We start from the raw sequence: 17,527 nt of genomic DNA, 5'->3' as shown, positions 1-17,527 counted from the left end.
TGCGATTGTTGATCAGTTAGTACACTGTAAGAAAAATATATGGAAAAGGTACTAGTAATTTTTCAGGACATTGTGTTATCCATTATCCATCATAACCCTGCAACTTGAAAACACAAAATACAATGGGTAATTTAAAATAAAAATAAAAAATCCTTAATTAACATGGTAGATTGTGCCCGATTTTTATAGACTTTTCTTAGAGTGTAGCACACTAACTACTAATACATTGCTTAAAACTATAACTGTTCAGAATGTGTAGTTTTATAAGTTTATTAGCTAATAAAAAAATAAAAAATGTAATGGTTCAAAACTGTGCAAGTGTTAAATAATTCAGTGTTGTATTTAAAAATACAGTTATTTATATGTTAATATTATATTAGGCATTTATATTATTTTACAACAAATCTAAATTAACATATATCAAATATATTTTTTGCTGAGATTTGAGGTAGTGACACATTTTTGCGTCGTAATTACGCAATGATGTCATTGCGCTATGACATCACAACGTCATTTAGCAACAAATTGACCTTCCTTTAGCATCTTCCCCTGAAAATTAGTTGGCAACACTGGTCCTCAAATAACATTTTAGTCCCGTCTCGTCTTGTTAATAAAGACGCGGCATAAATTTCGTCATAGTTTTTATCATCAGATATTAATTTTATCTCGTCAACATCTCCTCTTAGTCACAGAAAAAAGGTTCGTTGAAGAATATTTTTCGTCTTCGTCGACCAAATTAACACTGCAGTACACACAGATATATTTTGTAAATAAAAACTTTTATTTTGGATGCGATTAATCATTTGGCAGCACTAATTTCAAGCAATGAAAATGTTTTTTTTTTTTTTTTTAAGTTTCATATAACCTTGACTAGTACTAGTTTGCACTACAAATTTATTCCACATTCTTCTGCTAATTTTTAGGGGAAAAGGCAGCAGTAGGATTTATAGAAACATAATTTGTCAAATACTCAAGAAATAGTATTTATCAAATTGTGCCAAGAATGTAAAAGTAACATGACATACATTTTTCTCTAAAATACTATTAAGAAATGTGCATCTACTACTCCGTTAAGGGCACACACATCTTATTTCAACAGAACAAGCCATTTAGCTGCACACGTCCCTTTGACTAGAAATTTATTCCAGAAGTACCACAACCAAAGCACAGACACTGTTTTAGTAAAAGGTGGCACAGACTTCATTTATTTATTTCTTTCGATTTGCAGCACATTCTACAAAGACACTAGAGGAGACAGAGAGAAAGAAAGATACAAGAACATGGAAGAGACCTGCCACAATTGTTTTTTTCTTACAGATAAGCTTTTATTTCCCCCCAGCTATGAAGAGAAAGGTGTCTAGAAAGATCCATCTAAAATGGTAAAAATGCTTACAAACAGACGTACAAAACAAGCGCTAGCAAGATTTAACGGATCCCAATGTCAATGGAGTACAAACGGTCAATCCATCTTCTGAAGTTTTACGAATCTGAAAATCGGGTTGAGAAAACTAGCACAAAAAAATTCCCTCAGGAATTAATCCTTTTTCCCACCCCGAATACCCCCATTTATCAAATCAAAATAGACGTTCATCCTTTAAATAAAACTGTACTGATATTAAAACTTTAAAGAACTGAACTCAATATTTACACTTTCCCCAAAAAGTCTCATCATCAAGAAGACAAGATAATGGGACAATAAATTCATTGGCAAAAAAACGAAAACAAAACGAAAACCAAAAAAAAAACAACAACAACAACTTAAGATTACATTCTGCATGTTGCACAGACTAGGCATGCAGCTCTGGTAAGGCCAACAGCGGACATCACAGATGGGCTCCCTCTAATTACGAAACAGTACAATCAATAATGGAAAAATCGCGTGCAGAAAGAAAACGTTAAAGAAATAAGAGGATCCACTTGCTTTTGAGAAAACTTTTCCCTCAAATATGTTGTCTAAAAAATATTGTTAGGAGAAATGGCAGGGAGCACATCTACCCAAGAAGCAGAGGAATGTAGGCTCTGAAAACAAGTTGAAGTGAATGGGTATGGCAGTTTGGCTTGGATCTCCACCCTCTAGAAGAACCGACCAGAGTACTGCTTCACGCTGAAAGAGGAAATGACACGGTTGAGACCACAGACAAAATCTCATCGTGCTGGGATAGTTCAGCCAGCGGCCAAATGATTTAGAATCTGGATATGCCGTTACAATAAACAATACAAAACAAACTGTATATACAGTATTATAATAAAAGAAATACAGTACTGAAAGCATGAGTACATCATCTAGTTCATAATACACTGTGTGTAGAGAAGATAATTAAACAAGTTGATTTACTTGGAGCATTTTAAGGTTGTTTGGATAGTTTTTCTTCATCTTTTGTTTTGATATTTTAGCAGCAATGCATTAACTTAAAAGCTACAATCTAAACTGTATATTCCCTAAGAAATACATCCGATTTGAAAACTAGCCTAATTATACCCAGTTTAACATTTTGGATTATTGCCTCTCCTGGGGTCCGTTTTTCATACCTTGCTTAATACATCGGAGATGATTTGAAAGATGCCAGATCTTCTAATCGTGATAACTGATCTCTGGCTAATTTGGTTCTTCACATGAATTTGCGGATTTGATTAAAATATCTGGATTAAGTTGCGCAGTAATATTAGACATTCTCGTGTTCCCCCGAAAAGGGCAGATGTATCGATCCTCAAAACCACAATCAGCAATGCAGCGATTGGCTGGCGGCAAGACAGCAACGTTATGACATCATATAATTTAAATAGACTGGACCTTTATAAGGAAACAGAATCAGCCAAGCGAACAAAACTACATAAAATGTTATAATAGATTAAACTTTTTTTTTACATTTTATTTCATTGTATTATTATTTTTTTTGCATGATTTCCAATTATTTATATTCACGATTTGTTGTATTTGTACAGGCTTTACATTTTTTCAATGTTGTAATTAGCAATTAGCATGACACTGCTGCGGTTTACATCCTTAACATTAATCAAACAATTAAAGGAGGAAATCCCTCACTGTTTTATAAGCTTTAATGCGCGTTAATGCATACAGTGAAGAATATCTAGAGTTTTATTTTATATTTGTTTACTTTATGAAATTACTGTAGTATTTTTGTAGCACAGACCTACATGAAAAACTTAAGCATTTCATTTGCATATTTATTCTAATATATTTATTTGCCCACTTGTTTGTAATTAGTGTTAATTTATTATTGACTGTTTACATGTTTTTAATAAGCTAGAGAACTTTACTGTGATATGGAAATTTGTTCAGAGACTTACGAAATTTCAATAGTATATAAAATTGTGGTTTTGTAACAACCTTACTTCCAGCACAAATACCTATTGTGATCCATATCATCAGTTACACTGTCCAACTATGAATCGTTCTCAAAAAGACCGATCATTTACATCACTTCACGAAGTAAATAGGGTCAATTATGATTTCATACCTGCTTTAAATTGAACAAAATGACTTATTAACTGTATACCCAAACAATAAGAGTGTTTCATTTGCTTGAGGATATCATAATACCATGATACAGACAAGAGACAGGTTAGCATTTTGCATTAGAAAGCAGTCGCACTAGCATGTTACAGTAAAAAAGCTGGTTTATGATCAGTTTACCCATACTGTCAAATCAGCTTGAGTTCAAACAGAGTATAAGCCAGCACTGACATGGTCAGATGTGAGTTCAGATGTTAGTCAGAGTAGGCCTCTTCAGTTAGGGTGGGTGAAATGTGTTTGAGGGTGGGGGCAGATGATGCTGGGCCTGTGCTGTAGGGCAGACCGTGATTTGTTGTCACTTCATCTAACTAACAACAACAAAATCACAAGTCTTCCACACAGAAGCAAGCCAGCGTTCACTCCATTCTCCTGGGTCCCACTCATTTGCCCCTTGGTAAATTATATTTGGATTTGATCCCAAATGGAACTAATATAACAAACCCTTCTGTACACATTTCACAAAAAGAAAAAAAAACATGAAACTCCCCCTGAAGTTGGAAGCTGTTAGGTCAGGCAAAAAGAAGTGCATGAAACGGCAGTCAAATGTATATGAAGCATAAAGAATGTGTGAAGAACTACTGAAAATACATTTTAGTTTCAAATAGTAAGCAAAGAAAGACAGGCAGTTGGAATTAGCAGTTCAGCACCTGTATTTTCACCATAACAAAATACAAGACTTAATATACTCAGGAAACTGTGATTTGTTTGGTTAAGTGTAACCTTGTGTCCAAACCAGGTATGACAACAAAGTAGGTAAATATCTTTTTTTTTTTTGGTTCTAACTAGCATTGGGAATAGAGATTCTTATTCAAAATTGGTTCTATAAGGATTGTTAAATGAAACTGTTAAGGAGCCGTAATTGCTAAGTGAATTCAGAGCCCACTCTGAATCTCACTGGTCCAAAATTGGAAAGCTGCCGCACCTGGTTAAAACGCATGATGGTTCGGCGTCAGGATGGGGTTGTGGTAAAGTGCTGGAATAGGCGATATTAGACTCACCTGTTCTGTAGTAGATACTGGGCGTTCTGAATCTGGTCCTGTGTGCCTGTGATGGTAATGATCCTGTCCTCTGAGCCCTCCAGAGGCTCGTCGATTTTAATGGATGCTCCCGACTCATGACGGATCTGCTTGATCCTCTGGCCACCTTTTCCAATGATAGAGCCGGCCAGCTAAAACAAGACATGAAGTAAATGTCTCCCATTCCACTAAAACTACACTAAAAACAGTGGTTGAAATACTAACTGAAACATCAAAAATACATAAGTTATTTCAAAATCAGGTATCCAAACAGATTTCCAAATTCAAATTAATTCTGTTTCAGAAGCTCTTAATCTGATTTTGATTTGGGAATATTTCAGTTATAATGTCCACTTTGCTTACATAAGAAATACATTTTTCGGCTAAAGCCCAAAGTATACTGTACTATTAACTCAATTGCAGTAACACACTGTGTAGCACAGGGGTGCTTAGCAGTGTTGCGATCAAGCTGAGATCAAATAAAATATAAATATTAATTGGGAAAAATAAATATAAAAAAAAAAAAAAAAAAAAGAAGTACACTTACATTTAAATGAAAATACTAAAATGACAAACTATAAATGGAAGCAAATGTTAAAAAAAAAAAAAAAACTTGCAAAAAAAAGAAAAGAAAAAGGAAATTAAAATGAAAACTGAAAATATAAAAATACTTAATTACACTGAAAAATATGATAATAGAATATAAATAATATTCAAGTAACACTGCTCCCAATCCCACTATTTCAAGTCACTCATTATCTGCACCACCAAATAAAACTCAGAAGTGAATATCTCAAAACAGAATTAAGACTCAAACTATAAAAACCTTGTGTTTTTCTATTTTTACAAAAATGTGTGTCATTTTGCACTCACATCTTTAGGGATAGTCACTTGTGTTGTAATAACAGGTCCACCAATGTCACTGTAAGAACCTCGACCACCTGATGAAACAAACATCTTACTGTGATTCAGCCAATGCCTCTATGTAGGCCTCTCATTAACACCCTTATTCAAGCAGAATTAATAAATACACAATCCATTATCACAATATCTGACACTCACCAGATTGGAAGGGCTCCCAAGAAGAATTATTGTCTTCAGATGAAACAAGAAAAGAAAAAGAAGATGGAAAAAGTGATCAAGATATCAGAGCTATGACAGTAAAGGATAAAGAGAGAGAGAAAAGCAGGAAACGCTACACTATTGAGGAGTGCAGTGCTCCGTTTGACTGGAGGTAACCTTGAGCTAGTGTGTATGTGTGCAGCTGAAGAACACTCACCATATCCACCTCCACTCTATGTACAACGATGGGGGGGAAAGAGAGAGAAAAAAAAAAAAAACATGGAGTCAATTCAGAGAGCACAAGCGTAAACTCAAAGCACATTCTACATGGATCGCTGATTCTTTAAGCTTCCAGTCTGACACGTCTATTTAAAATGAAAGCAATAAACCACTCGAGGACATGCAATACAGTGATTTTTTTTACCACGGTTAAAGTGGTTTTAGGTCACTGCTTTGCCACACACCTAACATTCCTTAACTGCTGTAAAACCATTGTAATGCCTGGGTTCTAAGCATACTGATTACTAAAAACTGTGTAATTTTTACGTAACTTTTTTTTGCATTGACATTTTTGACAATTAGACACATTTATCCCATTTTTTATTATTGTAATCTCATTCATAAAAATTCACAATATTTAAATTTCCATTGAAAATGGAAGGAACAAACATGGCATCAGCAATCAGAAGAGGAAAATTGATTAATTTGTCATGAATTTGCAAGAATGCCAAAAACAGCCTTTTTATTTATTTATTTATTTTATTTATTTTTTAATGCAAAATATATAATATTTGAAAGAAATATACTAACATTTATTCTATAAAAATGAATTGCGTCATTGATATTAATCATTTTCTTTTGATTTTTTTTTTGTAAGAAACGTGTCCTGGATGTGTTATTATGAGACTGAGCTCAGCTGAACACACTGGCTGTTTTACAGCGGCTTTTGTTCAGATTTTAAGAGTTGAATTCAACATGCATGTGCTTGATGCTCCATGTGGACACTGTCAGGCTTGGCATCTTCCAGAACTCTCAACTCACTCAGAGCAGCAAAGCCCAAAGTTCATTGGCGAGTGTGATGGCTTTCACCTACGTATTTAACTGCTCCTTGGTAACCAAGGCAACAAGTGATTCAAAAATCTGTTGCCAAGCAACAGCAGGCCAAACCAGTGCACTAGGCATAAGAGCTCCACATATGCATCTATTACATTGTCACAAGAAAGAACAAGCCATTCCACTTTTTTTCTGAAAGTGCCCATTAATGAAAGAAGAAAAAAAAACTATATCCTTCAAAAATGATAGATGACCATCAAATGATGAATCTCAATATATGCTGCAAAACTACAAATTCATATTCAGATGTTGATTTATGCTCACCATGCTCTCGTAGCGGTCTCCAGGTCGCCCCCTTCGGTCACTGCTTACAGGAAGAGAGACACGTTTAATTTTATGTGCTCATAATGGGCACGCTTCTGAAAGCTCTGAAAAAACCCAACACCCTGAGTGGCCAAAAAAAAAAAAAAAAAAACCTACCTACCAACAGAAACTAGAAATAACAGAAATAAGATAAAACGGATAAATATTTACATTTAAAAGGCCATCATTTCATTGCCAATTTTAACTGAAATGATTACAAAATATTTTTCACATGCCAATTATTTAATTAAATGGAAAACAGAATTTGGTCAAAATTCAACAGAATTTTAGATAAAAAAAAAAAAAAAAAAAGGGGCCTTAAAAATGTCATTTTTAAGTCAAAGATTTAGCAACATGATGTATGGCAATTTTGTTTTCTATTTGACCAATAAATGTAACGCACATAAACCCATCTTGAGTCCTGTTAGTAGTAAAATTAACTTGCTTTCTCCTTTTATCTCGGTTTGGAAAGGTGTAGTGTGCCAGTAAATGTTTCAGGTTAACTGGTATTCATTTCACACTCTTTGTGAAGTTTTGCATTTTGTTGCTCGTTTTTGTTTTGCTTTTAGGGCATAGGTCAGTTAAATGCACAGCTTTTCCGATTACTTACTTTGGTCTGTCATCCATATTGCTGTGATAGCTCTGGTGAGAAAATCGATCACCTCTGGAAACAAAAAGTCATGTAATCAGTTATTCCTTTCCCACTAACACAAATGTAGTTCTAAGCTGGTATAATGCATAATATACAAGATATGACAGATTGGCCAGTGAACTCCAAAGAACTGCATTGATTCCCTCACATCATTCAACAACATCAATGCTAATCACATAAAACATAAACAACTGTGGAAAAGATAATAAAATGCAAAACATAAAAAAAAAAAAAAAAAAAAAAAAGCATTTGCATGTAATTTTATTTTATTACAGTTATTATTTATTAATAATAATAATAATAATTTTTATTTATATAGCGCCTTTCTAGCACTCAAGGTCACTTTACAAATCAGGCTTAATACCAAAAAAAAAAAAAAAAAAGCTAAGAGTAATATACAGAAACCACTTACAAGATTAGATTACATACAGAAAGAATGAAGATAAACATCCATAACAGGGTACAGTTCACAGTCAATGACTTGAAGAGTAATGGTCAGAAAAAAAATGGGTTTTTAAGAGGTTTTTAAAGGAGAGAAGGGATGATGCCTGACGGATGGTTTGGGGAAGAGCATTCCACAATCTGGGAGCAACAACACTGAAGGCCCTAGCTCCCATTGTCACCAGACGAAACTTAGGGGTGACTAACAATCCCTCACTAGAAGATCTTAATGAACGGGCAGGTACATATGGCAGAAGTAAATCAGATAAATAAGGAGGAGCAATGTTATGGTGGGCTTTATAAGTGAGAATTAGTATCTTGAAGTTAATACGCAAGGAAACCGGGAGCCAATGAAGATGATAAAGGATAGGGGTAATGTGATCGTTCTTTCTTGTGTGAGTAATCAAGCGAGCAGCAGAGTTTTGAACATTGTAGTTGTTTGATATTATTAGCTGAGACGCCACAAAGAAGTGAATTACAATAATCTATTTGGGACGTAACAAAGGCATGTATAACAGTTTCAACATCCTGCTGACTGAGAGAGGATCGAATACGCGAGATATTACGTAGATGGAAAAAAGCTGTCTTAACCACTTTACCAATATGATCGTTGAATGAAAGAGTAGAATCAATGAGAACACCAAGATTGCAAACTTTAGTGGAGGGCATAATCAGATCACCATCCAGATCCAGCAGTTGACTAGAATGCTTAGATACAACAGCTTTAGAGCCAATCAGAATTACCTCAGTTTTATCAGAGTTAAATCTAAGGTAATTTGCCTCTAGCCAAAGCTTGAGTTCCTTGATGCAATTCGTTAATGAAGGCGGAGGAAACACTGAAGTGGAAGGTGTGCTAAAATAAATCTGAATGTCATCTGCGTAACAGTGGAAGTTAAACCCATAGTGCTTAATTATTTGTCCAATTGGTAGCATATAAATGGTGAAGAGGAGAGGGCCCAAAACAGAACCCTGAGGTACACCAGAGCTGATGAATTTGGTATGCCCAATTGATGCCCTTATTGAAAAACTGTAGGTTACTGTAGGTTGAGGAAATCACTGCTACATTCTCTTACCCTCCTCTAGGTGGTGGTGGTGGAGGCAGAGGCAGATTTCGGGCCCTACTGCTCCCACGTCCTCCTCTGCCTGGTGGGGGTGGAGGTGGTCCACGACGAGGGCTCATATCATCATAATCCCGTCTGGACGGAGGCATGGGACGACCTCCACGGCCAGGAGGCATACGATCGAATCCTCCTCTGCCTCGCATTGGGAACCCACCCATAGGCCGTCGCCCTCTTTCTTCATACATCATGGTGAAGCCGCCATAATCATAAGTCTCATCATAAAAGTTTGGGTCATAGGGCTGGGCTCGACCTTTAATGGGAGCCTACAGATAATGCAGGACAAATATAAGCTTTATTTACAAACCAAGAAGAAACTTTTGGATTTTGCTACAATGTCTAATAAGAAGAAACTGTTAAAAAGAATGTCAGTATGTTATCATCTCACCTCTGAAATCAGCTCTAGAATGACCTTGATGCACTCAACTACACGTTCAGGTTTACCCCCGACTAGCACTACACGGTCAGTGGAGTGGGGGCAACATTCCTGGAAGAGCTTGATTGTAGTCTGGGTATTCTTAAAAATGGAGAAAAAAAAATGTTTTCATTGTCAGGGAAATACTTTTATTTAAGACACCTGGTTACTAACTCTATTTTACGATATGTGGTATTTTTAGTACTGTGCTTACCTCCCTCAGTTCCTTGATCTTGGCACCTTTGACTCCAATAATGCCTCCGGCCAAACTCTGATGAATCAGCAGACGCAGCTCACAGTCAAAGTCAGTCCCACTGTAGTGCTGATACTGCCAAACATACAGAGTAAAGGAACATTTAAGGACACATGCAAACCAATAGACATTTTGTCACATCCACATCTTCATGAAAACGCATACATATGCTACCGATCAAAAGGGTTTTACATTTTTAAACATTCTACATTTTTAAAAATCTTTTTAAAAGAAGTATTTTATGCTCACCAAGATTGCATTTATTTTATTAAAAACACAATAAAACAGGATTATTCCTGTGAAGGCAAAGCTGAATTTTCAGCAGCCACTACTACAACAGAAATCCTTTAGAAATCACTCTACTATGGTGCTCGTGCTCGAAGAACATTTCTTATTATCAACATTGAAAACAGTTGTACTGCCAATTACATTTAGAAAACTGTGATACTTTTTTTTCAGGATTCTAAAAAATATGAATAGAACAGCTTTTATCTGAAATAGAAATTTTGTATCAATGTCTTTGTCACTTCTGATCAATTTAATGTACATTTGCTATATGTGACCCTGGACCACAAAACCAGTCTTAAGTCGCTGGGGTATATTTGTAGCAATAGCCAAAAATACATTGTATGGGTCAAAATGATCCATTTTTCTTTTATGCCAAAAATCATTAGGATATTAAGAAAAGATCATGTTCCATGAAGATATTTTGTACATTTCTTAACATAAATGTATCAAAACTTCATTTTTGATAAGTAATATGCATTGCTAAGAACTTAATTTGGACAATTTTAAAGGCGATTTTCTCAATATTTTAATTTTTTTGCACCCTCAGATTCCAGATTTTCAAATAGTTGCATCTCAGCCAAATATTGTCCTATTCTAACAAACTATACATCAATGGAAAGCTTATTTATTCAGCTTTCCATTTATTCAGGGTCACACATAATTAAATATCAAATTGTTAGAATTTAAACACTTGTTTTCCAAAAAAAAAAGAAAAAAAAAAAGCTTTACTTAGTAATTAATAATAATCAAAAAAAGACTACAGTATGGCTATACAATATTTTGAATAGAACATTGTACAAAGTCTTATGGAAAATTAAAGTTGTTAAACTGAAAATCTACAAATCATATGCATTTGAAACAAATGATATGCATACAAAACAATAATGTTGATTTAATGGTGTCTTTAAAGCTTTCAATGCTGGGTTTTAGATGCTCACCTCCTCCAGGGTAGGGATGATCTTCAGCAGAATCTCACCAATAGTCTCTATATCTGCACTCACACTCAGGATCCTGTAGCAGCACATCAAGCCAAATGAAAGACAAAAGCAAAACAAACGGATACAAAACTTTAGATCCTGAGCCCTGCTGCATACCACAAAGCAATGAAGAAGGGGGAAATAAGACTTTGAATTTAAAAAAAAAAGTAAATTAAAGAGAGGACTGCTGAACACATGTTTTAAGTCTTCCAACACTGGACTGAGATACGGGCAATTGACATGCACTCAGTTCTCGCACATTCAATTAATACAGGCCTTGAAGAGATGGGCGACAGCGGGAGGGCTGAGACTGAACAGGCACTGTATGGCTACACGAGCCAAGAGAGAGAATGAGAGAGATCCAAGACAGGCCTGCTTACCACTATCCCACCACCAGAACATTAGGGGGAGAAGGGGAGAAAGAAAGAAAGAAAGAAAGAAAGAAAGAGAGAGAGAGAAGGAAAAAAAAAAAAAATTCAAAAGTATCTTGCAAATCACTCTATGGTGCCATCAGCACGTCACATTCTCTCAACGACGAGAGAAATCAAACCAAAAACTAACAGAAAAAGCAAAAGAACAAGGCGAAGGGGAGGGGAAGGGAAGAATGATAGATTTATTTGCAGATAAAGAGCCTGAACGTATGTGGGCTAAGAGAGAAAGAAAAAAAAAAAACAAGGGGAAGGAAATGCAGCACCAGAGAAAAATCAAAGACAACAGTGATGAGTGACAGAGAGGGCTGCGGTACGGCGCAAGCTCAGAATCATGGACAGTGATGTTGGGAACAGTGAGGGAGGGGGGCTCAGGGGTTGGGGGTCAACAAGGACAGAGCGAAAAGAGATGGCCTTCTCCACAATTCACTGTCAGTTTCAACAAATGAAAATAATCATCCAAACTAGGACTGGGCAGTATGATGCATAGGAAAACTGATAGATATTTAGCTGTTTTACATTATATATATTTGCTTGTGTTAATGTGAGATAGACTGTTTTAAGTTACTGCAAGGAGTAATGCAAAAATAATAGTGATGCACCAAATCATTTGGTAAAATTAAATTAAAACTGAAATTAAAGTTTTGATTTAGACAATAACTGAAAATAAAGTTCCTGTAATTAAATTTTGGTAACTGAACTCTTTATAATATATAATAACCAGACAAACAAAAATTTTACATGCTCATGGTAAAGTGCGTCAATACTGGCCACCTGTTGTAGCTTTAGCACATTGCATTTATTCATGCAGTATATTTTAGGTTGCTTAAAATGTAGGCGCATCACTACAAAATACAGAGGGACAAATGCAACATTTAGTTGTTTGTGGTTATTGAGGAATGATGCAACTTCTCACATTAATATTGAATTCAGTTGACGTGGTCACAGATCTTTGTATTTTTTAATATTGGTTTTACACGTGTTACAGCTGTTTTTGCTTTCAGACTGAATCATATGTTATGAATAATCTGATATTTTGTTTTCATAAAAAGTTAAATGTAAAAAGTAACTTTAATTTGTAACTGCAGCAAATTATATACATTTTAATTCGCACCAAAATAACATATTTGTCATACCACCCACCCCTAATCCACACACTTCATTCAGCAGAGACTAATATGAGTGAGGTCTCTCCCCATCTGAGAAGCGATTGATTATATACAATTCTGTGCGACAAAAAGTTCGCAAATTATATTCAAAGACTTAATGGGGGTGTTGGGGGAGGAGAGAAAACATATATATAAATATATACAAAAATTAATTAAGAAAAAAGAAAAAAAAAGAAAAAAGTCAAATGGAACAATACACGTTTCTTAAAAGGGGAGGGGGACTATATGTGTGAAAATGTTAAAATGAAACAGAAGTCAGGTTATCAAAGACATGTGTTCTCTTTCTAATCAGGCAGTGAGGCAATAACTGGTGGGACATACCGCTCTGGGCCACTGCTGTCTGGGACTGATACACTGGCATTGTACTGCATTGGTCGTGGAGGTTGGCATTGGGCAAGGGCATTCAATCACATGATGTCAAGTAAGGTGCCCGTTTAAGGAGGGGCACGTTTATGGGCGGGGCCAACCGGGGTGTCAGGTGGGCGGGCGGGCGTTCAGGGGCGGAGGTTGGGCCAACATCAAGGTGGGCAACGCAGGAGGGGCAAGTCGATCCAGTACATGGGCAACGGAGGAAGGTGGCCAAAAACAAAAAGTAAAGGAGAGGGAAGAGGGGGAGAAGGAATACATTTTTAATTGAATACAAGGCTATACTCATTAATCTACTGTCCAATTTTCTTTTTTCTTTTTTGAAGAGACTATGCAATGAAGGCACAAGAAACAGGGCTGGACAGATCTGAAGACAGTTTTTAATGTAGAACCACTGGGCAACAGTGGTTCACACAGGACTATGGGTCAGCTCAAGAGTCAAGACATCTGTAATTGGGTTTTCAAAGTGGGGGAGAGTGAAAGAGAATGCCTTCAAGAACAAAGTCGAGAAGTGCTTCCCCTTTAATACACAATGTCAAGGACTCACAAAATAGCCTCATTTCAGAGAGCTTGTCTGTCCAAATGAGCCAACCTATAGCTACAAAACGGAAGATCTGCCCTCAAGATCAAATGCATAAAAATCTCAGCAGGATTTTAATGGGATTGTAATGGACGGATTGGTGTCATGAGTTTTGATTTGTGTGATTTCAAATCCGACTGATTCGTGTTTTTGCTGACAAAGTTGAAATGCTCACGAAAACAACTGTTGGATTTGAAAATGCTGTCAAGAAGTCTCGTTAAAACTTGACCATTAGAGAACTTTGCTTAAAGGTTCATAATAAGCATGGAGCATGGTCTTAATACTCACATCTGTGCGTAAGGCTTTAATGTTCTTGCCTCCCTTTCCAATCACAGCCCCTGCATTCTGCAAACATAAAACAACACTTCTAAAAACGTCTTCTATATCAAAGAAATGGAGAAGAAAAGTTCATTTGTATGGCTTCACTCACTTTGCTTTGGAGAAGCACCCTGAGCTCTACCATTTCATCTGTGTTGCGGGAGCGTTTGAATGCCTGTTCCTCATCCATGTCCTCAGCAGGGCGCTTGCCTGAGGGAACACAAATCTGGCACATGAGCCTCAACAACAATTAAGACATTCCTGTTTATCAAACTGCTCGTTCTGAGAGAATGCCATTACGGAATCCAAAACAAAACATAAGCACTAGTGACTGAAGTTCTCATGAAATTTGAGGACTTACAGAAAGCAGTTTAACAAATAACCATCTTTCTACCATTAAAACATTATGTTAAAATCCAAATTTATACATATATGGTGGAGTATAAGGCAACCACTCGAGAAAATGCTTCTATTTTGGATTTTTTTCTAATTTAACACGATCATTCAAATAAACATACATTTACTGGGGGGAATATTATGTTTAGCTGAAAGATAAAGCTATCAGGCCATCAGAATGCATCAGAACATGTCTGTTGCCGTTTAGCCTTTATTTAACTCTTTAACAAAGACGTTTAAAAAAATATATAAAACTACCCATGAAAAAAATAATGGGAACTACTTCAAACCCAAGGTCACAGAAAGAGTGGACAGACACAGTTGAACTCTATTCATTACCGTTTGTGTCAGTGTTACTGAAAGTGGTCTCTTCTTCCTGCTGCTCAATTTCTGTCTCCATTGTCTTCAGCCAGCGGTGAAACTGGAATAGGCTGTCCTCGACCGGTAACTCTAAGAGACATATCATTTTAAGTGTTAAAACAATGCAGAAACTACACCATCTTTAAGACCAACATGAAATCAGAATTATACTTAATGAATACACATTCCTGGTCTTAACGTAGAAAGTTTATGTTATTCTAAATAAATAATTTAATAAATTTTCATCAAAATGTAATAGCTTGTTCTATATCAGAATCAACTTCTAGCTGATGTAAACAAGGCCTCGTTTCTCAACACCTCGAAAAACCTGTCAGTGATTCTCAATTGGTTTTGATTCAGAATTGTACAAAAGGTAAACCACAAATCCTTAAAATCAAGGACTGACACATTTACGAAGAACTACAACAATATGCAAAATTATTAAGATAATGTAGATGCAGAAAATAGACCTAGACAAACTTTATATTATTATTAGCCATATTACCAAGTGAGATGAATGTGCTAGAATACTGGAGAGTTTGATTGGACTAATCCAATTTTCAAATTTGAGATCATGACACCACAAAATAAAGGAAGCGTTTCCAGACTGTATATTCCTCCAACCAAACTATACATGATTAGATTAATTTATCATTTGTTTATTTACCAGAACAGACCAGCAACCCTTCAGCTGAAACCCACTGATACAGAGGTTTACTTAACCTTTTTTTTTTTTTACTTTCTTTTTACTTAAAAGAAAATGACGTACGTTAAAAAAAATAATGCTAATATACGATGATGAGATTTCTTGTTTGATAAGTTAAGCGTGCGGTTACTTTAAAAGTAAATTCAAAATACGAACAAAAAAAGGAAGCACAATAAAAGAACGCAATATATAGTGTGGCGCTGAGGCCGTTTGCTCCCCGTTATGAATGTGTTTCACTTTTATTATCTGCTATGAGGGGAGGCGTCTGAGGGGGTTAGTTGAGGGGAGGGGCCAGGTGTGCGCTGCGGAGGAGAGCTCATGGTCAGTTCAGACTGGGGGAAAAGAAAAGAAAGTTGAAAAAGCCCTCGGAGAAAGAGAAAGATTAAAAAGCCGCGTTTTCTTGTTTTTGGGGAGTTAGGACGCCTCCTGATACCCTTGTTCTAGCTTATAAATTCAGGAAATAAACGAAGGCCGTTTGGCTGCTTGTTGAACCGGATCTCCGGCTCCTGCCTATTTATTCTGGGAAGTTGCACGACGCTACTAAAATAAATAAATATATATATATATATATAACGTATACACACACACACACACACATTCTAAATCAATTTATTTCAACCATTACAAGAGTTAACAATTGCAAAGTGCATTTATTTTACCCGCAAAAACACAGTTGTCAGTATTTTAATTATTAAATGAGACCTAACGATATCGAAATATTCACACTGGTCATATATAATAAGCACTTAGTTTAGGGCTGTGTCAAGGCCCAGTGTTTCAAAATGGTGCGCAAGTAGCATTTAGCCTGCTAGCCTTACAGTTACAGTTGCCATAACAGTACAAGCCTTCATTAACTGACAACACAGCTGCATTTACTGAACTTCGCGAAGGAAATGCATAACAATTTTGCGGACTATAACAAGAACACCTGTCCAAAAAAAATAATATAAACGAAATCTTTCTGCGCCTGAGATGTACGGGCACAAAATGGCTTGTTTTCTATATTCACTCTTATTGCGAGCACAATGACAACACGGGGTTTAGTTAGTCCATTTAGTATACTTATTTATAAACAGTTTGCGTCTGTGTGCAAGATTCTGCTTTGGTTAAATAATAGGGAAATGATTATCTGATGACTGTTGCGTATGATCAGCAGGAAACTCCATTTTGAGAGCCGCTTACCTTAGCAAGCTAACTGGCTAATTTACAGCACGGCGACGCATGTAACAGTTAATGGTCTAATTAACGTTCGACATTTCTGTTATTTATTACTCCCGGAAATAACTATACAGTTCTAAAAGGAGGTGCCTGTGTAGAAATACGACTCAAAATATTGAACAAACCTGCAGGCAGCCTTTCCGTCACACCAATATTCGCCCGAAATTTCTACGCCTTCTACCTTGATTTCATTGTAGGTTTACGTGCAATTTTTAGCTTCGTGATTGGCTGTACGAGAATACAAACGCGCGGCTCTATTGGTTTAAATGACTGTCAATATAAAACCTAAAAATCTAATTGGATAAGGTGGCTGTCAGCTAAGTAATGTTGTCCCGCCCCTTAGCATTCGCTTACATTATAGGCTATCGTCATAGCAACTGCGAAGCGCTCGACTTATCTTGCGTTTAACAGCTTGGCATCATATACCATAAATAAAAAAGAGACTTGGTTTTATCACCGTTTGTAGTGACAGATTTACAGTCGATAATGGTGCAGCCTCTCGTGCCTTTCGCATGGTTTGGTTCGCAGAGTAAAAAATACAAACCCCAGTCAAACTGATCGGAATAATCCTATCTAATACAGTTCTCCTTGTTTTAAGATCAAACGGCTTGTTTATTAATGGGATGGGAATGTAATCTTTTGGGTAAAATGACAATCCTGCTCACATCGACCGTGATAATATGTGTTGCCTTTGTCGCCCCCTCCTGGTAAAAATATAACAGTTCTTCACATTTCACTTCATCTTTTGGCTTGCGCTGTAGTGATTTCCTAAACCAAGGCCCTTCAGTGTACTCTTGCTAAAAACCAAATCAA

The 17,527-nt window shown here is 36.2% G+C and overlaps 1 protein-coding gene across 5 annotated transcripts; it reads right to left on the bottom strand.

Annotated features, from left to right (window-relative positions):
• Positions 1-1,176: 1,176 nt before the first annotated feature.
• hnrpkl (heterogeneous nuclear ribonucleoprotein K, like) lies at positions 1,177-16,969 on the bottom strand. 5 transcript variants are annotated; one of them, XM_058776489.1, is made up of 16 exons: positions 16,840-16,969; positions 14,770-14,880; positions 14,147-14,244; positions 14,005-14,061; positions 13,092-13,135; positions 11,135-11,207; positions 9,870-9,983; positions 9,629-9,757; positions 9,196-9,506; positions 7,640-7,693; positions 6,991-7,033; positions 5,831-5,846; positions 5,614-5,646; positions 5,425-5,492; positions 4,534-4,703; positions 1,177-2,104 (listed from the first exon to the last, which is right to left on the bottom strand). In XM_058776489.1, the coding sequence occupies exons 2-16, from the start codon at positions 14,828-14,830 to the stop codon at positions 2,074-2,076; spliced, it is 1,302 nt and encodes a 433-aa protein (XP_058632472.1). In that variant the 5' UTR covers positions 14,831-14,880; positions 16,840-16,969; the 3' UTR covers positions 1,177-2,073. The 5 variants fall into 5 exon arrangements, with proteins under 5 accessions (XP_058632472.1, XP_058632473.1, XP_058632474.1 ...); XM_058776490.1 differs by having other exon boundaries at positions 6,991-7,030; XM_058776491.1 differs by lacking the exon at positions 5,614-5,646.
• Positions 16,970-17,527: the final 558 nt, after the last annotated feature.

The sequence above is a fragment of the Onychostoma macrolepis genome, chromosome 05 (assembly GCF_012432095.1).
Source record: "Onychostoma macrolepis isolate SWU-2019 chromosome 05, ASM1243209v1, whole genome shotgun sequence".
Lineage (NCBI taxonomy): Eukaryota > Metazoa > Chordata > Actinopteri > Cypriniformes > Cyprinidae > Onychostoma > Onychostoma macrolepis.
Note: the sequence above shows the minus strand (reverse complement) of the source record. Positions and strands in the feature narration are given on the sequence as shown.